This window comes from Lipophrys pholis (assembly GCF_963383615.2).
Source record: "Lipophrys pholis genome assembly, chromosome: 14".
Lineage (NCBI taxonomy): Eukaryota > Metazoa > Chordata > Actinopteri > Blenniiformes > Blenniidae > Lipophrys > Lipophrys pholis.
The window spans coordinates 19,287,688-19,314,330 of NC_137633.1; the positions used below are offsets into that span (position 1 = coordinate 19,287,688).

The 26,643-nt window shown below is 42.6% G+C and overlaps 2 protein-coding genes across 5 annotated transcripts in view; one reads left to right on the top strand and one right to left on the bottom strand.

The window, feature by feature from the left end:
• Positions 1-51: 51 nt before the first annotated feature.
• Positions 52-26,643, bottom strand: part of LOC308120233 (KATNB1-like protein 1) — a 46,596-nt gene continuing 20,004 nt past the window's right edge. Inside the window, exons 1-10 of one of the 3 annotated variants that reach the window (XM_080480708.1) lie at positions 5,344-5,564; positions 2,821-2,924; positions 2,702-2,739; positions 2,385-2,637; positions 2,188-2,303; positions 1,816-1,866; positions 1,645-1,734; positions 1,446-1,550; positions 1,256-1,349; positions 52-1,170 (exon numbers count right to left, since the gene is read on the bottom strand). In XM_080480708.1, coding sequence (XP_080336834.1) covers positions 1,138-1,170; positions 1,256-1,349; positions 1,446-1,550; positions 1,645-1,734; positions 1,816-1,866; positions 2,188-2,303; positions 2,385-2,637; positions 2,702-2,739; positions 2,821-2,919 — 879 coding nt within the window. In that variant the 5' untranslated portion in view covers positions 2,920-2,924; positions 5,344-5,564 and the 3' untranslated portion in view covers positions 52-1,137. Of the gene's footprint in view, positions 1,171-1,255; positions 1,350-1,445; positions 1,551-1,644; positions 1,735-1,815; positions 1,867-2,187; positions 2,304-2,384; positions 2,638-2,701; positions 2,740-2,820; positions 2,925-5,343; positions 5,565-26,643 lie in introns of those variants that run through there. The other 2 variants (XM_080480709.1, XM_080480710.1) reach the window with 2 other exon arrangements.
• On the top strand, positions 4,974-21,585 carry acp7 (acid phosphatase 7, tartrate resistant (putative)). Of its 2 annotated transcripts, none has more exons than XM_080480706.1 (15): positions 4,974-5,035; positions 5,809-5,944; positions 6,053-6,191; positions 8,746-8,946; positions 9,040-9,222; positions 10,689-10,714; positions 11,523-11,620; positions 17,901-17,963; positions 18,661-18,775; positions 18,919-19,032; positions 20,118-20,184; positions 20,520-20,587; positions 20,665-20,736; positions 21,100-21,237; positions 21,315-21,585. In XM_080480706.1, exons 3-15 carry the CDS (start codon positions 6,083-6,085, stop codon positions 21,378-21,380), a joined length of 1,320 nt encoding a protein of 439 aa, XP_080336832.1. In that variant the 5' UTR covers positions 4,974-5,035; positions 5,809-5,944; positions 6,053-6,082; the 3' UTR covers positions 21,381-21,585. The 2 variants fall into 2 exon arrangements, with proteins under 2 accessions (XP_080336832.1, XP_080336833.1); XM_080480707.1 differs by having other exon boundaries at positions 5,010-5,580.

Below are 26,643 nucleotides of genomic sequence, written 5' to 3' on the forward strand. Positions count from 1 at the left end.
GACAGTATGTCATGAAGAAGTGTGCAGATATTTACAGGAAACAAGCAAGAGGAAGTTTCATATAAAATCAATTTAATAACACCTTTATTAACCACTGATGGGACAGATACAACACATCAATACCGTTGATGTTTTCTTGATCTTTACAACGAACTTGGTCAAATCAAAGCAGCGACACCAGGGATGTACAACATAAGGCCCGTGGGTGAAAACTGGTCCGAAACCGGTTGAAATCTGGACCATCAAAAACCACCAAGCCACTTTTAAACATTTCAAAGAAAACATACAGATTGTTTTGCTGACATTTCACAGTTTTTTGCATCAGAAGGCTTCATTTAAATTTGACTTAAGTTGAGATTTTGTCATTTCCATTATCAACTGTTTGGTTTTTGCAAATATATTGTCATTTTCATCACTTATACCCTGCACCACACCAAAGAAAAACTTTTGAGTTTAAATTTAAAGGTTATTATTGCACTATTTCACCAGTCTGGCCCACTCAGGCTGAAATTGAGCCTTGAAATAAAATGCGTTTGACACCCATTCACCTACACTTTTAAAGTTTAAAGCTATTGCAAATTCTTAAAGTCATGGTTCTTAAACTGAGATTAGAGAGAGGCCACAGGGTACTCAAGGGTTTTATATTTGCACATGTCAGAGAAAACCATAAAACACACTTTCCAAAATCTGTAAAGCTTCCCAATGCTTTCATTTTAAAGTTTCCTTCTTTTGAATATTGGCTATAGGTTTGGCATGTCAGGGTGTTTTAGGTCTCATTCAGGTGACAACATTTACACGTGAAAATGTGAAACCTTTGCTGCATTTTGGGTGTCCGTTTACATGACAACTTTATTAAAACGGCTCCCAAGGTGGAATTTTCATTGTTTTCTAAAATGTTGCCTTTAAATGTAAAACTTTTCTAAAACAAGAACAATGCATTTTCACATGAAAAGTTGTCGCGTGAATGATGCCTTCAAGACACTCTGTTTGGAGAAAGAGCAATCGTTTTAATTGATTTTCTGAGCAAGAGGATAAATGCATCAATACATAATTATGCAGTAAAAATCACTTATTGGAAGCAATAGCAGCTGAGTTGAATATTGAGGAGGACGATGTTCTCTGGATCTTCATCTGCTTTCAGGTCAGTCGAGACAGAAAGGAATCGACAACCTAAGAGGAAGAAATGTTTTAAATAATAATATTTGTCTTTGTGGTAAGAAAAATGGATCATAAATAATTTTTAATCTCTGCAAACCATTGCCAGGTCTCCTGCAGCTCCTGGAAGAGATTTCAGTAAAGGTTCCTGGTGCCATAACTTCAATAACCGCTGATTGAAAACCCGGTAATTTCTGGAAAACAGAGATTTAAAAAAAGAAAAGAAATTTTTTTTTTTACGATAACTGATTTATTCCATTTAGTTTTTCTGGGTCTATTTCACCACTCACTGGTCTAACAGGAAGTCAGCTGCTCCACTGAAGCCACCCGCTCTCAGTTCCCTCGGCCAGTTCATCAAAACTGAAGTTATCCACTTTAAACCAGCCATGAGATACCTGCAAGGATGAAAGGCAACGTTGAATCAGTTCATGCTCTGCTCCTGCATTGACTTTTCAGCATTTTCCATGTGCAACATGTGTCAAATCTCACCCTTCATATGGATGCTTGAGGACTTTTGTAACCAGAGGAAAAAAGTCCACGCAACAGCCGATCGTCATCGAGGGAGACCGCTCCTCGATGCTGCAGAGGAAATCACATTGAATTGTTTTAACTTGTCATAGGTGTTGCTAAGATTCTTAGTAACGCTGACCGAAAGCTCACCTTTTGATTATCAGAGGGAGAAAATCAACAAACACTCCAGTGTCTTGGACTCTGCACAAAGACACCAGAAAGAGCACAATTTAAAATGCAAAGATTCATGTGTGCGTGTGTGTGTGTGTGTGTGTGTGTGTGTGTGTGTGTGTGTGTGTGTGTGTGTGTGTGTGTGTGTGTGTGTGCTTCTCATTGTGCAAAGTGAGGCTGCATCCAACCTCCAATTGCTGTGGAGCATTACTTTAAACATGCAGAGCATGAGAGTTGGTGTGTTAATGTGGTTCAAGTTTTTAAGTTATTTATTTTCTCTGGAAGCAGCTCCAAGCCCACGTCTTACCTTCTGTTGAATTGCATTTGAAAGCATATTCTCGATATATATACCTGAGAAAGTATGTTAAGAGCTCTCCGACATTTCTCTGCCACAGTGTTAAAGCCACTCGCAGTCTCAGGTTTCTTCCAAAGAGCACATGAGACATCATCTCATGATCCCTTGACAGCTGAAAAATATTACATTCATTTAGAAAAACATCAATTCATGAAGCAACACAACAGCTTCTGTCAGAGATAATCTGCCTGACCTCAGTGAGTGTCGTGTCGTCGATCTGTTCAGGGCCAGCTCTGCAGGACTTTTCATTCTCATTAAAACTTAAAGAGAAGTCCCAGGGATCCATATTCAATATGTCCCGCTGTGCGTCCTGTGTCTCATTTTCCTTGTTTGCAGCGTCGCAGCTTCTCCCGGAGCTGAGTTGCTTCCTCCGGGCCGCGGTCAGATGATGGCTTTTCCTCTTACAAGACACGACTCGTTTCACTCTTCCTGAGTTCTTAGCATGCCTGCAAAAGAGTGAAACGTTCAAACAACTGCTGAATTAAACCCCAAAACATGCTGCTAACCCACCGCTTTTTGTTGAACTCCTCATTTGTATCAGGACCCCCCTGCAATAGGAAAAAACATAAAGAATGTGAAGAGATTTGCTTGTAATAATACAGTATGTTACCATGTTTTAAAATGCTCACCCCTTTCCCGTTTCTGCCTTCAGCGTAGGTCACTCTGAACTGTGTTGCGTCGTCATGTGTGTCATTTTCAAGATTTGAGCTTTCTCTGTTGGAATCCATTGCATCTGTGGAAATAGAGAATTACAGATAAGTAAAAAAAAAAAAAAAGGGTACATCTAATCTGCATGTAATGCTAAAATATGTATTTTCTTAGATAGAACAAAACGAAGTTGACTGAAAGTCACTAAAACAAAAATCTTCACAATTCTGTTTTTCATTTTTCTGCCATTTAAACTGGTGTGTCGTCTGCATACAATGATGCCGAATGGGATGTAGCACCTTTTGCAATTGGTGTGATATGAGGACATTTTGTAATTGTTTGGTTCAAAGGATACATTAATGATTGCCTTAAGCCCTTCTGAATGTCAAATATGTCTGAGAAACCCCACACACACTCGCACTGATGGACTTGCATGAAGGGTTTATATCATCACTTTAACTTTTTCCCCAAACTCAAATTCTTTTAAGACGGTCAGAAAATAAAGCTTAATTAACATGATTAAATTCCTTTAAGGCAGGGGTGTCAAACTCAGATCCTCGTGGGCCGCAGCCCTGCACGTTTTCAATGTCTCCCTCCCCTGAATGTCCTGATGGTTCATCATCACATTCAGCACAAAGCCAGATAACGAGCTGCTCATTGCAATCAGCTGTGTTGAAGCTGGGAGACATGCAAAACGTGCAGGGCTGCGGCCCTCGAGGCCTGGAGTTCGACACGTGTGCTTTAAGGCATCATGAAATAGGAGGCTACAGACCGGTGGGATCTTATGAGTTGGCTGTGAAAGTGTAGAAACCGGCGAATATTGTCAGAGGCAAAAGGGTCTTCTAATAAAGCCAATTTCATCCGTTAGTTTTCCAGTCACTGACTCAAGTCTACAGGCTAAAATCGTCCCTTTGAAAATGAAATGATTCACGGAATGAACAACGCATCAAATCTTCCCACACAATGTGCGTTAATGTAGTGTCCTTGTGAGGCTGCTTTTTTATTGTTCATGTTATAATATTGAAAAACAGTGAGAGATATTCGGTTCGAGCTGTATCAGTAAGACTATAAAAAGAGTGTTACTATGTTGTAATTAAATTTTTGACAAAGAATAGGCATTATGTTGATCATAGATCAATTGAAGATATTTTATGTTGTTTTTGTTCCAGCTATTGTTTTTGTTGTGCAGATAATATTCTAGGTGTAATGACGCAGCTACCTCTGGGAGGATTATGTGTATTATTGTCTTTAGAGAGATATCATTTTTTAAATAAAACAAAATTTTCTCTCTATGCAAAGACTTTTGGCTGCCCTCCACCCTCCCTGATGGACATTTACACATCAGTGAGCACAAAACATCAACGACAGTTCACATCCTGGTTTCCACAACAGGTACGACAGGGGCTGCAAGTGTACTGAAAACAAACAGGCTGTGTTTCTTTGCCAGAGCCGCCATAACCACCCAAAATTTCCAGACTGACTGATTCACACACATTCTGCACGTCACAAACAACTCAAAAAATCTACTGTGAAACATATGTCAACCTATTGTAATATCGCACTATTCTTAGACATAAGGCACTGTTTATTTCTTTACATTTTGTTATATTTGCACTGTCAGAGGAGCAATTGTGAACAATTGTGTTGTTCTTTGTATAATGATAATAAAGGCTTTCTGGTTTCAATATGTATGACTATATTTGATAGTTTTTATGGCATTCAAAAATGAGGCAGTGGTGCCATAAAGGCTAAAAAAGCAGACTTCGGATCGGAAGCTCACAAGTTTGAATCCCACAGCAGACAGGTCTCTACTGTGGGTCCTTGAGCATGACCTTTGACTTTTAGCTGCTGAGTGTCCTAATGTATGTGGCTTCGCTTTCTACTGCAGCTAGAAATAGGATGGGTCAAGGCAGAAAAGGGGGGATTAATAAAGTTTAGTTTAATTAGTTTTAGTTTATTTCAATGGAGAGTTTGTTTTTTTTTGTTTGTATTTCTGGTGTTTTTTTTTTTTTATATTTTAAAAAGATATAACAGTACAATCCCCAATAAATACGTTTCTGTTATAGATAAGGGCACGTATTAGTAACACATTTTAAAAAAAACTTCATTTCCCATGATCCTCTAGGTCAGTGTTGTTGTTTTGGACCATGACGTCATACGGAAACGCTCCCGGATCAGCTGAACTTTCACTTTACTGTGAGTCTTTAAAATAACTCTTTTCTATTATTGCTTAGTCTTCTGCGTCTGCAGGCGCGTATGACTGCGTAGAACCTGCATGTTTTATCTATATTTCACAAAGACGAAATATGTTGCGTGACATTCTTCGGGATCACTTAGCTATTGTTAACGAATAATAAAGGGTAAACCAGCTAACAGCTAATATGAGCATTCCAAGCTAACGCGACAAATGATATATTTCTATGAGTTTACCAGAATATTCAAGCGTTAAAACACTCATTGGACGATATACCAGCCCTACTCAATGGTGCACCTGTGGTACTCACCTTTGTCTTGTTCTCTAACAGAAATAGGAGTTAAAATGTCCCTTTTTAGTCCATCCAGGAGCCTGACAGCGAGCTAACGTTAGATCTAACCCACCGCCCTTTGTCAGAGAATAAAGCTCCCATTCATCCGATTCACGATCCGTTTGGAACACTGTACACCCTCTAGCGACGGTCCACAGCCTAATGATGCACATTACTAAGTGGTGAGACTCCTCAGTCATGCTCACAAACAGTCAGGTGAGCCAAACTCAGCACAGCTCATGCAGCTGATATCAAATTAAAAAGAGCATCATCTTGTTTTCATGTGCTATGAAGCATATCGACCTCTGTTATTGATCAGGGGCAAGCTGTGGCTTGGGGATCCAGTTTCCAATACATCCCTGAATGCACAAGGAAAACAACATTTTACTGACACTTCATCTGTTTCAGCACATATCGCTGACTCCACTGTTTCTCCTTCTGCAGTTTCATCACCCGGCTTGACTGCAGGTTAACTGATGTGGACTTCCTCACCGCAGACAAACAGTCCATCGCGGTCTGTGTTTTTGCAACTCAGCACTGTGTAAACTGCCACTGAGGCGAAAGGGTTGGATAAGAAAAGGTATATTTATTTTGCATCATGTGACATTTTTGTATGAGAGCTGAATCATGTGATTTAAGTATTGTATTTCCTGTATGTGTGTGTGTGTGTGTGTGTCTCCTTCTACAGGGATTTTTCTTCCCACAGTCCACTGTTAAAATGGTGCCTGTTCATGCTGCGTGTGTCTTGTTCAGTCTCGCACCAGTTTTGGTGCTCGGTGTTCCTCCTATTTGGACGCAGCCAGAGCAGGTTCATCTCTCCTATGCAGGTAAACATGTTTTTTTTTTTTATCTGTTTGCTATATAATTTTTTTCAAGCTCATGATCAGATCATATGGCTTGTACATTTTTACTGCATATTAAATTGATTTGAAAAAACATTTTATTTGTGGTCTAGAATTCAGCTTCATGCTGAGTTTTGCATAACAACAGTATGGAAGCCACTGAAATAAGATGCTGAATGTCATCTGCGGACTCTAGACTGACCCAGATGTGCAGAAAGAATGGTGACATGGTGATCATTTTAAAATGCTGCAGCATTGAATGAATATGGAAAACATAAAGGGAAACAGAACTAGGGAGGGAAATAACAGAGGACGTCTGGAAGGAAAGTCTGAATTATGTCAACATTTGCACTCCGATAGCGAGACACTCCTTGATCTAGTTCAGGATCCTACATGGGATATGATGTAATACTCAAGAGCAAAGTTGCATCAAATCTTTCCAGAAATATCACCAACTTGTGAAAAATGTAGTCAAGCAAATGCAGATTTAGTCCAGTTATGCATTTTGCACTTGAAGGTTTTTTTGGACAGAAAATTTGCCTCTTTTTACAGATGTTTTTAAGACCAAACTAAGCCAGGATCCACTCTTGGTTATATTGAAATCATCTGTGGACTCTGTAAGCCTGAAGAGCACACAGCGCCATCTACTGTCCTATAGCCTCCTTTGTTGGAAAGAAGAAAGAGTCGTGGTCAACAGTATTAACTGACACTTTACATGAGGAGAGGATTCGATACACCCTTAATGACCGACTGGAGGACTTCAGAGGGAAACTGATCATTTTTCATTTGAAACAAGATGCTGGACAATAGGGAGGGAGTAATGTTTTATTTTAGTTTATTTTTCTCCCAGATTTTAATCTTTAATGAATGCTGAACTCTTCACATGATGACAAACAATACCACAATGCCATATAATCTATTTTTTGAAACATGAAACAAGACAACATATGTAAAAAATAATGTATTATTATTAATATATAAAAAAAAACAATAAAAATGCTTGAAACGGGCTGCCTTGCTAATGTTTTGCCCGGCAGTGAGAAAGATGTGCTACGGGAAGAGAAGGCCAGAACAACTGTCAGAGTAAAAAAAGTGTGACGGGAGAAAAAAGTTGAGGATATTTGACATAGTAAAACTGTGTGTTACTGTATAAAATGTACATAGTCACAATGATAAGCACACCTGCTTGTTCATATTTGCACGTTAAAAGCTGTTTAATTCTGCATCTATATTAAAGACAAGATTTTGTCTGTAAAACATTTTTAAAAAAAAAACAAAGTGCTCAAAATATGAACAATATTGCCAAGTGGTTAACCTGAATGAAGCAGCTAATAAACAACAATGGGTCACTAAATGTGACCTGGCAGTGATCAGCAGTGTGAACCATCGATTAGAGTGATCTGTAGGGCAAATTCCAGGTCAATAGGTCAGGAATATCACAATGGGCCAGCCAGGCCATTTAACAGTTGACAAGAGAATAATGAAGCTTTAAAAGGTCAATTAGGCAGGGAGCCAGTGTGTGGAGGCAAGTATGTGTTCATACTGTCAGTAGTAAGAGAAGATACAACGTAAACATTTATTGGGAGTGAAAGGAGTTTTGAGAATATGCATTTTCTTTGTCAAATTAGTGCAAACAGTACAGTACGTAATGATAAACAATATGATTTGATCTATTCTTGACGTTCTTGATTATTTGATAGGAATTCACTGTGTGGATCTCTCCTCCTCCTCATCAGGCCCTCCTCTTCATAATCAGGAGTCGCTGCCGCTGTGAGTGTGGGAGGAGGAAGGAGTGGCAGTGTTTCTACCGCAGGCCCGTAGAAACTAGGATTTCTGAGCATTTGTGTTTTGTGAGAGTCAGCCACGGAGAATATTGTGCACCTTTAATTGAAACTTGGAAAATCTCTCCACGGGTACTTTTTTTAAAATTCTATAACGAAAGAGTGGCCATAACGTTAGAAATGCATCGAGGATGACGATTGTATTTCAGCTGCTCCACTCTGAGGTAGCCTCATCGTAATGCCACATGGTTGATTTGGTACAAGCTTTACAGCAGATGCCCCTCCTGTGCAGCACACAGATTTGAGGGCGTCGGGATTTGAACCTTAAATTAGCCGAAGACAAAAATGCGATGTTTTTTGGGATGTTTGTCTGAGCTGAACAACATGTCCTTGAACACTGAAACGGTTCCTGTTCTCTGGCGAGAAGTCATGCGGCTCAAAGGCACCAGACACTCGCCGAACCTGCCAAGCATAAAGCATAAATGCTCTTTAGTGGATTCCTTGTGAGGGTGAAACATGTGGTAGTCATTTAATGAGTCCAGGTCTTGATGAAATAAGTACCTGGCCAGCCGTGAGCCTAACTCGGCGTTCGTATGGCTCTATCTCGCCAGCGGCGAGGTCAAACACACAGCTTTTCTACACTCAGCTTCTTTATATAACTGTCTCTGGCTCCTGGAAAGGCATCCCTAAGTGAAACCAGTAGTTCTGTCAGCTCCATCTAACATCAGATCTTCAGTAATTGGGCTTTTTCTTCACAGGTGTGCCAGGCTCCATGGTAGTGACCTGGACCACCTTCAATGAGACGGCGAGCGAGGTGGAGTACGGCCTCGCCGGAGCGCCGCTCTTTGAGATGAGCGCCAGCGGTGACGCAACTGTTTTTGTGGACTCGGGAGAAGAAAAGAGGAAGATGTTCATCCACAGAGTCACACTCACAGACCTCAAACCTGCTGCTGCTTATGGTGGGCGGAGCTTTGACATGCCTCCTATTGACCGAACGGCTCATCAAAGCTTTAATTCTTCTCTGTCTACATATTTTTTATTTATTTGTTTAGTCTACCACTGCGGGAGCGATGACGGCTGGAGCGATGTCTTCTCCTTCACCGCTCTGAACGACAGCTCCAGTTTCAGTCCACGCTTCGCTCTCTACGGCGATCTGGGCAATGAAAACCCTCAGTCTCTGGCTCGACTGCAGAAGGAAACTCAGCAGGGCCTGTACGACGCCATCCTTCACATAGGTAACTTCTACATATTAGTTTGCTTCAAACAGAACAAATCAAATTATTATTGTTTTTTTTGTACAGAATCTACTCAAAGATTACTTAATAGTGTTTTTGCTATTTGATTAAATTGACCTGTTTAAAAGGATATAAAGATTTGGATATAAAACATGAATAATATAATGTAATATATAATATTACTATGTAATAGTAATATAATATAAAAGAATACACTTACTGGCTTTAGTATATGAACGGTGGGCATGTCATTCATGTAGGTATCATGGTATAGATTTCACTTACAGTAAATATCAGGAAATTAAAGAAACATCTAAAAAAAAACAAAAAACCTAAAATACCATTTTATTACTGTAATGTATGTATAACAGGTGCGGCAGTTTCAGATTGTATTAAATATTAAAAATGGCTTTGACCTTCGAAAAGCGTCCCAAAAAAACGACTCAACAAAACACAAAACATTTGGTGTTTTGAAGGTTAGTAAACTGGCTTTTTGCTTTACTCAGATTCCGTTTATCCAGTGTTCCTATAAGTCATTTGTTATTATTATGAGGTTGTCAAAAGTACTGCCAGAAGTAATACTTCCACAAGTAATACTCATGGGAAGAAAAAAAAAAGACAAGAGTATCTTTCCAACTTCTTTACCGAATATATAACAGGATCTGAAATTTACTGACGAGTACGGAAGTAAAAATTTATAAAAAAATGTTTTCACTTTATTGAAGCACGATGCCTATTTTAAAGCATCTTGAACCTTTCTTGTCGTGGTCGAAGGGACGTATGTTTTTACACTTTATATTTATGTATTTCCATTAATTTGCCATTTTTTTACTCTTTATATCCATGCACAAAGGGAGCAGCACCTGTAACTCTATTATATGTGACATATATTGGCAATACAACTATTCTATTCTGAATTCAGATACTCTCAATTAATCAGGAGTAATCACACGGATCGTGTTTTGAATTGCATCACAGTTTTGAGTAAAAAACTAGATTATTTTCCGAAAAGAAAAAGGGTAAAAACACGGCTTAGCTTTATGGAAACACAAGGAATTCCTTTTAAAACCTTTAATTTGGGAACGATTTTTATGATTATAAACAGAAACAGGATTAATTCATCGCTTTTCGCATCTTCAGGGAAAATAATGTTCCTCATAGAGATTAAAAAATGCCTGTTGGATGTCATGATGAGAAAATGCAGATAATTATTTTTATATAAGTACTTACGGTACAAATACTTTATTTGTCACCTCTGATGAGGGATGAGAATAGTTGAGTATGAAGCTTGGACTATGAAGACAGTCCCCCATCTCACGACAAAGCGCCTCGTTCTTACATAACATCTGAAGATTTCAGTGAAGAAAACACTTGAAATCGACACTCTTCAGCAAGAATATCCACATTTCTCCTCCGACATTAAACGGATTTGCTCTGATCTCGGGATTTTCTTGTTTGTTTTGCAGGAGACTTTGCCTACGACATGCACGAGGTATTTCGCCTTCATCAGTACCTTATACTTTAAACGTCTTCTTGATAGTCCACCGACTCCACAGTGACGGACGAGATGAGCCGCGTTACCTTCGTCTGCCCCTCTCCTCACAGCGCCGCACTGTTTATTATCAGACTCTCCGCTGTGGTTCAGACATGCAGCTCATGATTAGTCTCACTGTGAAATACCCTGAGCCTGTGGTGAAAGACGAGCGCCCGGGTCACGTCGACCATGAATGGGAGCGGTGTTATTCAAAGCCGCAACTCTTAAGTCCCAATAACATATTTAGCGCATATTAAACCTCCCCGGCTGTCATCTTTGATATTTAGCGGATACGACCTTGTCTAATATCATTTTCCTTGAATGAGTTCTTGCAGTTTAAGGCTTTTTTTTTTTTTTCTCAAATATGAGCAGTTTTATTAATGCGACCAGCAGGCCTGAGCAGAAATAAATAACCCCAAATTTATCCAATCTGCTATTTCAGCTTCCTGTCAAGTCCTGTGGCTTCGCTGGTGTTAGAAATATAAAAACAGATTTTAGGATTTCAGTATGAAAGGTCATTAATGGGTATATCAGGTACAAGCCACTGCAGCCGCGGCAAACCACAGAGTGCTGTAACAACCGTGTGTTTAGACCTCCGAGGCAACAAGTTCTGATTTCAATAAGCTCTGGACAGCCGACCCGTTCGAGTTCTCAAACTAATTTGGCTGGATGTCAGCGGGTGGAGAGAAATGCGTAGCGTGGATGCGGCGAGGGGAAAAAACCTTTCTGCGTCACGTCTTTAACGGCTGAACGACGTCTCCGCCAGGACAACGCCAGGATCGGAGACGAGTTCATGAGGCAGATCCAGTCCATCGCGGCCTACGTACCCTACATGACCTGTCCGGGGAACCACGAAGCTGCATAGTAGGTGGAACTCAAGTAAATGTCTCTGTCATACAGTTTACAGATTACAGTAGTAATGCATACAGTGAAATGTCCCCAAAAAAACATTTGGAGCTCGTATTTGGGTTTTCATACTGAAGTAGTGTTTATACAATATACTTCACTGCAGAATACCTCAATTATTAGAATTAATATTTATTCTCTGTAGCCAATAGAAGCTATATTTTGTTAGTGTTGTGTTTAACTTTATTGTTTGAATGTAGATATTTTATGCACGTAAACTGCATTATAGAAGTTGGTGAGACTTTGAGTCTTTTCAGTGCCACAGCACCTGAAGTACAATCATTCCCAACACCAAGACAATGGCTGGACCTTGTTGAGGAAAAAGACACCATGGAAAAATTGACTTTTTGCTCGAGAGCTAGAAAATGAGATTTTGAACGAAAATGGCAGACGTGGACCGCATTCAAGGTCAAATCCCAGACTCAACGGGCCTAAAAAAAAAAAACAACAGAAAAAGGGAATAAGAACGTGGAACACCTCCCCCAGTATGGTTTTTTTATTTTATTTTTTTTAATTATGTGTTGTTGTCGTCGTTGTTGATGGCAATCAATGTTAAGGGTGTGAAACATAAGGCCCACGAGCCAAAACTAGTCGGTGAGAAGCTCCAATTCAACCAAACCACCAAAGCAAATCGAAACAAAACTTACCAATGGTAAATGGATTTTGGATTGATTAGATTAGATTAGATTGAATTAGATTAGATTATCATTGCAGCAACAGTTTCACATTGCACAAAATAGTTAGAGTATAGATACACACAGAGGAACAGGCTACGTATATATAACTAGATAAAAAATATATGTATGTATACATATATTTCACTTATATTGCGCTTTTCCACCGCTTGAGCACTTTCCGGGCTGGATGGGCTGTTAATCACATTCACACACACATTCACACATCAACGGAACCTGCCGCCATGCAAGGCGCTCAGCCCATCCATTGGAATAAATTGCTTCCAATTCAGTGTCTTGCTCAAGGACACTTCAACATGTGGACAGGGGGAGGTGGGGGAGTCGAACCTGCAGCCTTGTGATTGAAATTTAAAGAAAACATTGAGACCCGAGCTCAAATGTTAGTGATGCTGCCATGATGGCGACCTCGTTGCTATCGAACTCGCCTCAAAGCCACGCTGTCAGAGTGAGTTTGTAAAAACACCCATAATGCAGCAGCTATACAAGTTTCTGGGACATCTGACTGTATTTTGCGTCATTGAAATTGTCTTTATGTTGGGATTGTAGTAATTTTCTGCAGTAATTGTTTGTTTCTGTGAAAATATAGACATTTTTTTATCATGTGTACTCTGCAGCACAACAAAGAAACTAAAGGTTATCATGGCATTATTTTACCAGTCCAGCACACTGAAGATGGAATTGAGCTGCTTGTGGCCCCTAAACTAAAATGTGTTTGATATCCCTGGTTTAAGTGGTGTAACAGGAGTCGTACTTGACTCCAAATTTCCTGGACTCTTTCCACCTCTGGTAATCTCCAGTGAAAGTTGGAAAAGATGATTTTGTTAAGAATAAAGTTCATCTTTTTTTGCAAATATTACACTTTCTGGCCGGCTCGGACGCTCAGGCGGGCCACTTCTGGTCCACGAGCTTCATCCCTAAGTGATCTCAGATGAGTGAAGAAGTGAAGTGAAGCAATCGTTTTCTTCAAAGTTCACATTCATAGTCAGTGAGTCAACGCGGAGGCCGTCTGACTGCCTTCTGTCTGTATTCTGCTCTGCAAGAAGGCCAGTGTTTTCTTTTTCTTTACATTTGCATCACATTCCACCCCGGTCACAGACGCAGGAGTGTAATTAATAGGTTTTGGTCCAAAACAGCAGTGCATGCCGTATTTCTTCCTGGTGAGACGGGCTCGCCTTGTCAGACGCACTTTTTTCCGCCGTGGAGGACTCACTTCACTGCACCATTCGAACAGATGGGAGCTATTTCAGTCTCCGAAAGGCTGGAGCGGCATCAGGAACCACCGGCATCTAAACAAGCCGTCCCTCTCCAAAACAAACATTTATCTGACTGGGACTCATCAGCTCAATATCTGTTTTTCAGTTCCCAGCGGCGGCCCGCCGTGGCTGGGACGCCGTGTGCATTTTTAATTCATCGCCGCTGAATGTTGTTCACATTTCAGTCCAGGATGAAGAGACAAGCTGAAGACAGATCCCTGAGTAGTCCAAGCTCTGATACCCGCTTCATCCCGGGGTCGGGTTGTAGGGAGGCTGGAGTGTATTCCAGCCGGCACAAGGCGAGCGGCTGGGGAAACCCCCAGTAAATCACAGTGGTGGAAAGACGACTGAAAATGTATACTGAAGTAGAGCAACTGTTGCTTTGGCTGTGCTCAGTCACAAGGGAAATGATGCGTTGGATTTAACTGGTTGAAGGCGGAATTAACAGTGGACAGGTCAACATCACAGGGGTCAGCAGTTAATCTTTCAGCGTGCTTATGGACTCAAAGATTAGGAGGGTGTAACGAGAAAAATCTACCCAGACTGAGACCAGCTCTTCTTTCTCTAGCTTGTCAAATACATTTCAGTCCAGGGGCCACATACAGAAAAGTTCTATCCTGAGTGGGCCGGGCCGGTACAATAGTGCTATAATAATCTTTTGAATTTAAACTTCTTTGTTCTGACACAGAGTATGCGTGATGAAACTTTGCTCGGTGCTTTGGAGGCTCTTGCACGCCGGTTGTGTTCACTGGACGTCATGTTTGACACCACTGCTCTAAGACGAAAGCGTCACCGGGCAAACACACAGAGACAGACAATTAACCCACACAAAGACAGAACATGCAAACTCCACACAGAAAGGCCCTCGGGTCATACTTGGACCCACGAGAGCACGAACCACTGTTCCACCATTATTAATATTCCGCTTTGATTTTTGATGTGATTTGATATTCCTCAACTTGTTATAGTTTCTCTTAACAAATTGCAAATTAACAAATGAATTTAGATTTAACTGGAAAAAACTTCTGATAGAAAGGACTTGCTGCAGCATGTTGTGCAAAAGTATCAAATAGGTGATTAAAGGTGGTGTTTCCTCCTGATAAACAGCACAATAACATGCATTAGTGCAGCTTCTAACGAGAGACTGTCAGCAGCCTCGCCGTGTTTTTCTCTTGGGGATTTACTGCAAACGTCTCCCTAGCTTCCCAGCACATCTGTGTTTTGCACGCTGAAACATTTAGAGGTGCCCGATCCTGCAGCATAATATTTACTTGCCGCCGCTGCAGCGGGGACATGTGTAAAAGGACTGCTGCCTGGTCTCCATTAAGGAGCCACTAACAGTAGTCTCTTTTTCTTGGCGCCGCGTCTTGACATCAGAACTCCGATATCAGGAACCAGCCTGCTGGATTACATAACCAGAAACCCAGCTTCTCTCTCCCGCTCCTCTACCTAAGTGAAGTGTTTTGTTCTGTGGTGTTACTCAGAATCCAAATATTCCCAGCTGCTTGCTTTTCTTCCTGCTCTCTCGCACCGTGCCTCTCTGTTCCTTTTCTCTTTTCCAACCTCAAACCTAATGGGTACGAGGCAAATTGAAACGGAGCTGACCACAAAAGTTGTCAGTCAGCATTCCAGCAGGATGAGAACAGCGGGGCCACAGAAGATGCTTAAGGCCCCAATCAGAGGTGTCTTTGAGGGAAACATTTACCATCTCGGAGTCTGTGTCAGGCTCCCCGAGGACGACGTGTTGCTTTAATTTGTCCTTCTGCTCGGTTTCAGCTCATCACATGATTAAAGAGAAGCTCTGCCGAGGACAGGACGGACCTGTTAGGATAGTTTAAGGAGTCAGGAATGTCACATTGAGCTTGACAACCTCCAGATTTCTATCTGGACACATGGAGATAGGCAGGGGAAAGGCTTGTGTTTCTTTAGACTCCCACAGAGCAAATAAAAGGGAAGAAATATAAGCTCATCATACGTGACCTTAATCAGATTGTACACATTATGGTTGAGGACAGAAAAAAGTCAGACTGGCACACACTTAACCACAAAGTGTGGTGATGATAGAATTACCTCCTACTTGACCACACTGCTTCACCCGAATGTATCCGTACCCTGCTGTCACCCTCCCCGTCCACCAGATGGTGCTATGATCCTGTGATTTGAGACTTTCTTAACCCGCGCCTGATCAAAGCCCGGCTGTCAAATTCTGATCATAACTGATTCGTTCAGGGACACATCTCCCCACTTCTGGCTCTCTTTTACTATCAATGACTTGTGAGGCAGGTTGAGGGTATAAATCACTCCCAAGAACTTCAAAAATTTGTCCAGGTATGACTGAAATTTGAAAAATATATCTATAAATATTCATTTAAGAATTTGCACCTTGAAATGAACAATTTAACTGTCAACACTTTAGTTAGTTTCAGTGCTGCTCTTTATAAGTAAAGGTGTTCTTCCTCTTGGGTCTTTATTTGCTGACCTTTCTCCTCTGACCTCACTGTTTTCCAGCTTCCCCCTCGACACCACATTAACAGTCAGTACAGAGGCCCGAACTGTCTCACTGCTGTCGAGGATTATTGCCTTTTCTTCACCCTCTCTTCCATACCGTAAGAAACCAATACTCGCTCAGGTAACGGCCCGTTGGGAAGACGAGCTTCCTGCTTTCATACTGAAACTCAAAACCGTGAACAGACTGGCAGATTAGAGTCTGGAAGCGCTTTCCATGGAAGGATTTTCCCTTTTGTGTGTAGAGGGAGTCTTGGTTTAATGTAAATATTGGTGCGCTCTTCGTTTTCCATTAGGATTGTTTGAAGGTTTGTCACTTGGTGAAATGGACTGATGTGGACGGGCCGCTTCAACCGTCCTGTTACATCTGGATTAATAAAAAGCACCTCAAACAAGTGATTCCTCCAACGGCCGCTACGTCTGCGATTCAAGAGCTTTTGAGGCAGAACGTCTCGTTTTTAAGAAGGGTGTATTTCGAGGCGTGTTTTTTCTTCATTGACGCACTCAGCCGAGGTCGTTCTTACATGTCAGCTCCCCCACGTCGCCCCAGATGCTGACGATCTGGCTCCGGCGACTGACCATGATTCCACGCTTCAGAATATCACATCACAGACTATACTGGGTGATGTCGCGTCGGCCACATCCATGTTTCTGCACAGCCTTTAATTTAGCAGGACGGCCACCAATAGCCTTAATGTAACAGCGTGTATGATTTCTTTAAATATCCAGGGCCGGCTGGAAGCAGATGTCCCCACCATGGTTGTTTTTGTTCGATGATCTACTACAAATGCATTTATTTTAGGGAACTACTGCTTCATCATATTTTAGAGAAAGTGGGATTTTCTACTGTATATTTTAATTAGAGCGCAGTATTTCAATCTCTCGTGTAAGTACCACAAACATAGAAAACTGCAGAGTGTTCCAAACTAAAAAAAAAAAATGGACTAGCAGTGCTTCTATGGTAGGGGATTCAAACACAGTCTCCAATCCGGCCAAACCACCAAGCAAATAGTAAAAATTTCAAAGAAAACATGGATTTTTCTGTCATTTTCTGTAATTGTGAAAATGTGGACATTTTCATCCCATATACTCTGCACCACAACAAAGAAAAACTTTAAATCTAAAGGTTATTCGGGCACTTTTTTACAGTTTCGGCCCACTCAAGATGAAATGAGACCGTATGTGGCCCCTGAAGTAAAACGTGTTTTACGACCCTGTTATGGGGAGGTGGTGTGCAAAGCACGGTCCTTTGGGTGGGTGCTTGGTCTGCCTGACCCTGCTGGGCTTCATACCAACTCCGGACCAAGTGACAATATCTAAGATGGCGGAATGTCCACATGCACATTGACTGTAATTGTTCTGTTTCCCTCTTTCTGGCAGAATCGTGCCCATCAGAATACTTTGCACCTGAAGAAACGCACCTCATAAATGAATCGCTTTTCCTTTTGAACACAACTAAATCTTGAGATTTTACCTGATCACTACACTCCTTTGCAGGTTTTTCAAATTAGGTGTTAGATTCAACAGAGCAACTTCTAATATACTGAACTGCCTGTTCTGCCATTTCCTTCTCATCTTCCCTTGTTGTTGGATGTAAATACTGTCAGGAACTGCAGATCTCCACTTCCTCCATCTAAGTGTTTTGTTATGGTTATCTGTCTTTTCTAGTATACACAGTACATAACATGCAGTTTTGGTTCTGTTCTTGGACATATTTTCACACATTCGTCACTATTCTGTCCCCAAACAAAAAGAGTATAATCCGTCCAACTCATCTTTTCACAGCAACTTCTCCAACTACAGGAATCGCTTCAGCATGCCGGGCCAGACGGAGAGCCTGTGGTACAGGTGAGACATTCTCCATTTGGTGCAGCGGATAGAAGAAGGCTGGATGTTAACTGTGTGCCACAGCACTGGCGAGGCCAAACCATTTCCTCTCCAACCCAGGCCCCATGTGAAGTATCGTATGAACGTGTTTGCAGCCTCCCGCTGTATTTCAGTGCGCATTAACGAGCAGTAAGAGTCAGCAGAGCTTCCTTTCTGTAATGTGGGCTCGCCGCGGCCTATCTCAGTGACGGAGGCCGCACAAAGGCGCCACACATTTGACTGTGTGACTCATTGCCCACTACAGCAGTCCCTCTCACAGACAGTAAGATAATACATCGTTCCGCCAGTCCAGCTCCCCACCCCCTCACCCCCCCCCCCCCCCCCCCCCCCCCCGTGCTGGCTCGGAGCCCCTCATATGCATAGTTGGAGGAGGCAGAGATCACAAGTAATTGACTGCCACTGGAAAGTATTCACTTCATAACTGCATAACATACACCACTCATGCACAGCACACACACTTTTCCACCGAGCCGGCCCGAGGAACATGTAAGCAGTCACAGTCCGGTTCAGGGAACATTTACTGCATCTCACTGCAACAAAGCCATAGTCGGGAGTATTTTCTTCACGGTGAGGCCCATTCTTGCTCATCGGAGGACTTTCAGCATGCGTCCTCCACTGGGTCGAAGCCGTGCGTCATTTTAACGATGTGTGTGTGCAGCTGGAACCTGGGGTCAGCGCACATCATCTCCCTCTCCACCGAGGTTTATTTCTATCTCGAGTTTGGACTGGAGCTCCTCTTCAAGCAGTACGAGTGGCTGAAGAGAGATCTGGAGGTGAACTACCACAGCACCATCTGCTCTCCTTCAACTCCTCTTTACCTCCCCCTCTTTCACTCGCCATGTTACTTATCAAAGTAATTTCATCTGATTTTCACTGACTTCGCTTTTTCAAGAGTTACTTGTGATGCCTTTTATAGGAGGCCAACAGGCCTGAGAACAGAGCGGCGCGTCCCTGGATCATCACCATGGGACACAGGCCGATGTACTGCTCCGACGACGACCAGGACGACTGCACTAAGTTTGACTCCTACGTACGTCTGCAAATCTAAGGTCTTGTTCACACGACAGCCATTTCAAGTGAAAACAAAACTTTTTGACAAGGCTCTGACTCAGTCTCCGTGTAAGCGCAACATTTTGTAAACGCTTCGACTTGTCTCCATGGAAACGAGGGAAGATGCACATTTTTGAAATCTCCTTGGAAATGGGGGAATACACTGCGACTGCACATGTGCACCATGGCTGTAGTGAATAGTTCATATTCTTCTGGGACTTGGTAGTTTTATAGTTGACAGTCAGTATAATAACAATCCTACTTGGTCGTCTATCCATACAAATGTCCAGGTTCCAGCTGTTAATGTTTATAGCACATTGTTCTCTGGTCACATGTAACAACAAACAACAGCACCGACTAGTGGCCTGGCATGCCAACTACACAATTATCAGTGTTTCTGTTGTTTCAGTATAACAGTCATCATTTTCAAAAGGTTCCTGTGTAAACATGAAACTTTTCTGCAACAAAAAACGTCAAAACGATGTATTTCCTCTTGAAACGTTGTGTAAACAGGGCCTAAATTCCAATACTAATGTTTACAGTCTCAGCGATGGGGAAGAGTCCTTAACAGTGGACATTCCTCTTGTAATGGTCTCGCTGTGGTCCAGACGTGTCATTAGCTTTAAAGCTAATGTGACGTGATTTTTATTAGATTCTGAGAATTCAAGGAGCCGGTATTAAGTGCCTCGGTTATGTAAAGAACAGCTCATCTGTATTGTTAATGGTTTTATTTTATCACACGCAGCCATTTGTAGGATTTATTTTCGCTGTGTTGCCTGACACTTAATTTGCCTCCGGGAGCAGACACGTCGCGCATGTTGCAGAACGTCCAGTCCACATCACAACCCATAGGCCCGCTGAGCGGGGCATGCTGCCGTAATCACTGTAATTTGGACTGAATACTTTCCACCGGGACTTGCTCGTCTCAGCACTTGGCACCGCGTAGTGTGAGGCTGGCATGGCCATTGTGGATTTTTACCCCAGGTAGTGTTTCACATAGCAGGTAGTGTTTTTGGATCGCAATACCGCTTCGCGCTGTAATTTTTCATCTGTGCTGTTTCCCAGGTCCGGCTGGGGCGGAACGACACCAAACCACCAGCTCCGGGTCTCGAGGATCTATTTTACCGCTATGGTATGCTCCATATTCGACAACCAGCTGTGTGCTGCTAATGTGTGCTTAAGATCACAAATTTGCACACTCAGGCCCGGCTAATGTCCTTGCAGTCACATCGAACAGAGGAATCCAAACATCCTTTATTAAAAATGCAGGCCTCCGGTTTGGCTCACAATCCAGCTGCTCATATTCAAGTTTTTCTCTGTATTACATTCGTCAGACTTCAGTTCGTTGCTCATAATTACTTAAACTGTAAGTTGGAGCTGTGGTTGTTCATCAGATTAGATAAAACATTAGACGACACTGCAGCAGTCTTTGAACGGTCGCACGCTGTCATCACATGTCGTTCCCAGGCGTGGACGTGGAGTTGTGGGCACATGAACACACGTACGAGAGACTCTGGCCCGTCTACGGCGACAAGGTCAGCGTCTGGGATTTTAATTCACTACATTTTCCTCCCATCAGAGGGCCGTACTTGTTATGCTTCTCTCTTTATAGGTGTACAACGGGAGCGTGGAGAAGCCTTACGTGAACCCCAAGGCCCCGGTGCACATCATCACCGGCTCTGCTGTAAGTACTTTGCCATCACTTTGTCACGGCGGAGTTTTGAAGCATGAGTTGACAGTGAAATCAACAAGAAGAAAACACTGTTAGGTATTGTGCACGGTGCAGCCTGTGCGGCAGCTGGCCCGCCGCATGAGTTTAGCGCCAGCTGTCGGTCTGGTTAAGTGTTTTCTGATGTGGCGGCGAGCGGGGGCAGGGGACGCTTTGTCATCCAGCCACAAGGGAATTACTCATCAGCGTATCAGAGCGCTGCCAGACTCGCACCGAGGCACGACCGCAGTTGTAAATGTCAAACAGGGCTTTGCGGACAGAGTTGGAGAAAAAGGCATGTAGCACATTGCTAAAAGGCTCCCGGCTAATCCTCCGCAGGGCTGCAGGGAGCGGACCGACCGATTCAATCCCGACCCCAAAGCGTGGAGCGCTCTCCGCAGCACCGACTACGGCTACAGCCGCATGCACGTGGTCAACGCCACCCACCTCTACGTGGAGCAGGTCTCCGACGACCAGGTGAGTGGAAACACACGTGCACAAGCTCTTCAGGCACCGAAGGACACACTGACAGAGACTTACTCTCCGTTTTCCAGGACGGCCAAGTGATCGACAACATCTGGGTGGTGAAAGAAAAACACGGCTTCTCCGCCTGGCGATGAACACTGTCATACCTGAAAATGCACTTTAAACAAGCTCTGTTTTATTTTAATTTTTTTGCCTGCACATAAATCACAATGCAATAATGAACGCTAATCTTGATTCAAGACGACCAAATGACGACAAGCTCCTCTAACTGTACGGTGTATATTGTGACTGGGGATTGTTTTGCAAAGGAATAAATACAGTTTGGGGTTTGTTCTTTCACCAAGCTCCTTCTTCTTCTAATCATGAGGCAGATCAACATCTTCCCTCTGCTGCCTAAAGAATCAATTGACGGCAGACAAACAGCATGACTCTGGCAGACGCTCGGGTCGCAGTCCCTCCTTGAGAACATTTCTCATTTCAAACCTGCGAATTCGCTTAAGACTGATCACCTCCTCCACCCCTCCTCCACCGCTCCATCCAGATGACAGAGTCTCCCTTGGCTTACCTTATCAGGATATTGAAAACTAATTTTATTGTCCATCTGTGTGGACGTTAGGACCCAAGACTGAAAGACACATGGAAGTCAGTTGTCTGCACAAAAGCAGCGTTATGTAACTCGGGGATGCTTGTGGCTTCTGGCGCACGCGGAGTGAGACGAGGCGCTTTCTCCAGAGTGTTACTCACACCACATCTCTTCCCACTCCGGTGGTATTAATCACTAATTGCAGCATGCTGCCCGCGAAGGATCCTGGCAGATCTGCTTGCGTCTGTGTTTGGGGTTGTCAAACAGTTTGTAGCGCCAGCGAGCAATCATCTCCATGCATAATGTTGTTGACACAACATAGGCTGCGCACAGAAAGTCAGAGTTAATTTGTGAACTCTGCACAACTTGAGTTATTATAGGGTGTTTTTACTGTCTGACAGTCCCATTAAAAACACATGCAATAATATGAGAGGCAGGATCCCCCCCCCCCCCCCCCCCCCCCCCGTGGATCAGCCAGGAGCTCAAACAGTAACAACATGGGTTCAGGTATTTTCAGAATTAAATGCAAGTAGAATCGAGACAAAAGTCATATGATTAAAAGTCAAAAATCTTAATAGCTGCAACAGCTTCAGGCTGCATATTACGACTTACCAGATATATAAAATGAAGGTCCCATTTGCATGTTTTCAAGCGAAAACTGAAAACTTTTGGGTGTCTATGCAACGTTTTGTAAATGGTCCCACCCTGTCTCCATGGAAACGGGGAAAATGCAACTTTTCCCGAAACGCTGCCACTGCGCATGGGCAACGCGATCGTAGTAAATAGTTTGTTAGTAGATGGACGATGTCGTCGCTATTGTTAATGTTTATAGTGTATTGTTGTTTGTGCACCGGTTTGATGTGATTTCATTACAAAAACAAACAACAGCACCCACTAGTGGCCCAACATGAAAACTACATCATTTTCAGCATATGCGACGCTGCCATGTAAATGGACATCGTTTTCAAAACAATCCTGTGTAAACGTGAAACCTTTCTGAAACGAAAGTGCAAAAACGATACGTTTTCACTTGAATCTTTTATTTGCTGTGTGTGAGCTGGTTTGAAGTTGATACTGTGACTCAGATCTTTCAGCCCGGGTTTACCCGGATTTAAAGAGACAGTTATTTAATGTTTGTTCTGTTCTGCTGGTGAAGAAGCAGAAAAACAGTCAAATAATTCAACAGATCAACATCCCGTCTGCAAATCACAAACCGAAAATATGAAGCGTGACCAAAAAGTTGTGCTTGGCGTGGGGCAAAACTATTGCATTACAGTTTCGGAGGGACACACAATGTGGTTCAAGCTGTCAAATGAAAACACTGCACATTGCGCCATTTCTCACCAAAATCAACGACTCAAAAAAGCGGATTTGAAAAACCAAGAAGCTGCTCATCTTGGTCAAGATCTGTCACGACGAGTTCGCCGTAAGAAACCCGAGCACCTCTGTTGAAAACACAGAGGTTGTCAGGCGTCGGCTGTCACGTCTGCAACTCTAACCGGGGATTTGCTGAACTTCTCTCTGATGTCGAGGCCACACGGCGCGGTGGTGTCTGGCAGAAAGAACGAGCGAGACACGCGAACAGTGAGCGCACCTCGCTTCCACGTGGATCTGCTGAGCCGAGTCAACGCTCACACGCAGCCTCGCCACTGTAATAGTAGCAGAGAGTTCCTAACCTCTGACCTGCACATGCCATACTCACTATATTGTTGTATCCCACTGAGTTAGGGGAGGGGGAGGAGGAGGAGGAGGAGGAGGAGGCGGCGGCGTCACACACCAGCCCGGAGCTGCAGAGTATGTCTTGCCAGACACTTGTATTTATTTACAACACATTTACAGCTGACTTAAAGCTGGAGCCTTTCCAGTCATTTTACAGCGAATAATGCAAAAAAATAAATGAATGGAAAATTTCACATTAAACAATGAGCACGTCTCATGGAAGATGGTTCAGTTCATGTGATTTCCTCAAATGAGAGAGAAAAAAACCCCCCAAAAAACATTGATTGCTTTCCAGGAAAGAAAAGAGCGAGGAGAAAAATAACATGTCACTTCAGATCGCATGGCTGTTGCTGAAATATGATGTGCTTATTACCGCCTGCGATAGAGGCGCAGCAGGTTTGTGGTGTTGTGGTCGGGAGCTTTTGTTGACAGAAAATCAATCTTGCCTTCAAAAAGAGAGAGAAAAACAGAACGTCGTCTTGCACTTCCCTGTCAGTGAAAAGGCTTCAGTCTGTCAGAAATTAGTTTTTGCTTTAATCAAAACAGAAAGAACGTTCGAGGCGATTGATGAAACCCATTTCATATCTTCAGCTCTGTACTGAAGGCTGAGTTGTACACAGACGCGACAGGTCAAGGATCTACGTGCTACTTTTGACTGGAATTTGCCCCGTAGCTTTTTTGGAATTCATTCTTGGTTGGAGACTTTGCAGGACCTGCTGTTTTCACCGAGCTTCCCATTCAGGTCACCTTCATCACAGCAAAGATCATCTTTTCCTGAATTTATTGCCACATAAACCATTTACGAAGCAGTTTGTAAGAAATATGTACTGTCACCACTAACGTTTGTTAGTCAGACGCTGTCTTTCAGAGTTTTCAGGTCTTTAGGCCTCGTTTACACGACAACGTTTCAAGTCAAAATGCTTTTTTTTCTTCTTTTTTTTTTTCTTCGCCCTTTCGGAAAAGTTTTTGCATTGACACAGCAACATTTTGGAAATGATATCTGTTTACACGGAAACAGCAGAAATGCTAAAAAAAATTATGTAATTTCAACATTGGGCCCCCAGTTGGTGTTTTTTGCGACTGTCAACTATAAAAGGGAGTCATGACACCCCGGAGTTGTTATTGTCCATCTATACACGCATGTGCACTGTTTACTAAAGCTGTGGTACGCATGCACAGTAGCAGCATTTCAGGAAAGTTGCGGTTTTCCCTGTTTCCAGGGAGATGGAGTCGGAGCATTTTCGAAAAGTTCTTCAATAAGTTGCATTTTCAGTGGCTCTGAGCATCGTTGTCGTATAAACAGACATTCAAAATTGAACAAAAGTTTTAGGTATTCATACTTTGCCGTGCAAAGCGTTAAACTCCTCGTGATGTGTATCCATCTTCAAAAAGCTCCACATCCTCTCACCCTGAGCCCCGACAGGAAACAGCAGGGGGCTTCAGTGTGTTATTTCTCACCCTGGTTGATCAAGGGATGGCTCCCCTAAGCAGTCTGGGGACATTGTAATGAATCCAAAGTCCTTAGAGCCTGAATCTTTGGATCTTGAAGCTATTTCCTCCTTCAAGAAGCTCCAAAAGCCGCCACCATTAGGTAACCTCAGACCACCATCAAGACAAACAGCTGAGTACAGTCTGCACATCGCTGCACGTTCTCGCTGTAATTCCCCTCTCAGCATCAACACCACAGTGACTTACAGGCTTCACTACACAGCGTCAACAGAAACTCAGCATGGGAAGTCTGTATATTAGCACAGTAAATCTGAGGTAAACATGATGGCCACTCTGTTTTTAGAATAGATCAGAAACAGTTTGATGAAAGCCATATAACTGCAGATATGGGGAGGCAGGACGCCCGGGGTTGAAATAACATTTACCGTGAAGTCTGAAGTTCTTCTCTAATAAACTAAATCAGAAGCTGAACGGCACGTGTTGAACTTCCTCTGAGCACACGTGAGGTGGAGGGAAATATTTCTTAGCCTGGCATATTCTTCATAATCTTTTTAGAGGAATTGTGATAAATGAATGGAAAATAAGCAGAAAATGTTTGGATTTGAATGTGATTACAAACCGATCTGTGTAAAGTGGGTGTTGGACTCCACTAAGATCCTGTCGAAAGGGTGCCAACACTCTAGGAGACCAAAACATGGTATCTCTGCTTTTTAAGGATGATGTCTGGGAACAGCCTGGCGTCCAATCAGAAGAGCTGCAGAAAGTTGCAGGGGACAGGGAGAGCTGGGTCTCGGTGCCCCCCATACTGTCACTGCGAGCCCATGTGGACTAAACAGAAAAGACGATGCCCAACAGATGTGGGCCTTTATATAAAGATGTATCTGACTTTTCCTTTTTTTTTTGTCATGGATTCCAACAGCTTTTACCAGCAAGTCCAATATAATGTGAAAAATCCCTACTTAACATGATACAAAGTTTATGCATTGAGATTGGAACCAATAACTTGGGTTCCACTATGAATTTGGGAGAGTTGGCGGCTCTACTTAGATTTTAAATAACTGTATTCTTATCTACGGGTGAGGAAAGGAAGAACTCACACCCCATTTTCCATAACATGCTGTACCTGATCGTTCATGTACAATCACTTATTTCTTCATACAAGTTAGACCACCGCTATGGTAGGTGATTGTACACAACTGGGAACAACTTGGGGTTTAATTTCTTTCCCAAGACCACAACAGTGCAAAGTGGAGTTTGAACAAACACCAGAGTAGATATTACTCTGTCCAAAAAAAACATGAAAACCATAAATGCAGATGGAGGGAGAATCTAAGTGCTTCCTGCTGTTGCAAATTTGAATTTCTAATAGTGAACAAATGGTTAAAAAACAAACAATCTCTCCGAACACTAGCTTTCTAACCCTACCTGTCTGTAATGTGGCAGTTTTTAAAAAGCGTGAAATGTAATCATTTACAATTTCCACTTTAATAGAAAGGGTGTTAATGCTAAATGGCAGGGGATACAGTGGGATCATAATGGGAACGAGGTGCTAATCTGATGGAGCTGTGAGGGTTACGTCAGGCAGAGCACGCAGGGAGCCGGTGATGTAACAAAATAGGTCCGTACGATAGTCTAACTCACCTCCT

Excerpts from the sequence above, each read along its gene's own strand:
- acp7 (XM_080480706.1), top strand. The coding sequence starts at position 6,083 with ATGGTGCCTGTTCATGCTGCGTGTGTCTTGTTCAGTCTCGCACCAGTT. Across the intron at positions 18,776-18,918 it reads GGCTGAAGAGAGATCTGGAG|GAGGCCAACAGGCCTGAGAA; the intron begins GTGAACTACCAC and ends TGCCTTTTATAG. Across the intron at positions 20,185-20,519 it reads GGATCTATTTTACCGCTATG|GCGTGGACGTGGAGTTGTGG; the intron begins GTATGCTCCATA and ends TGTCGTTCCCAG.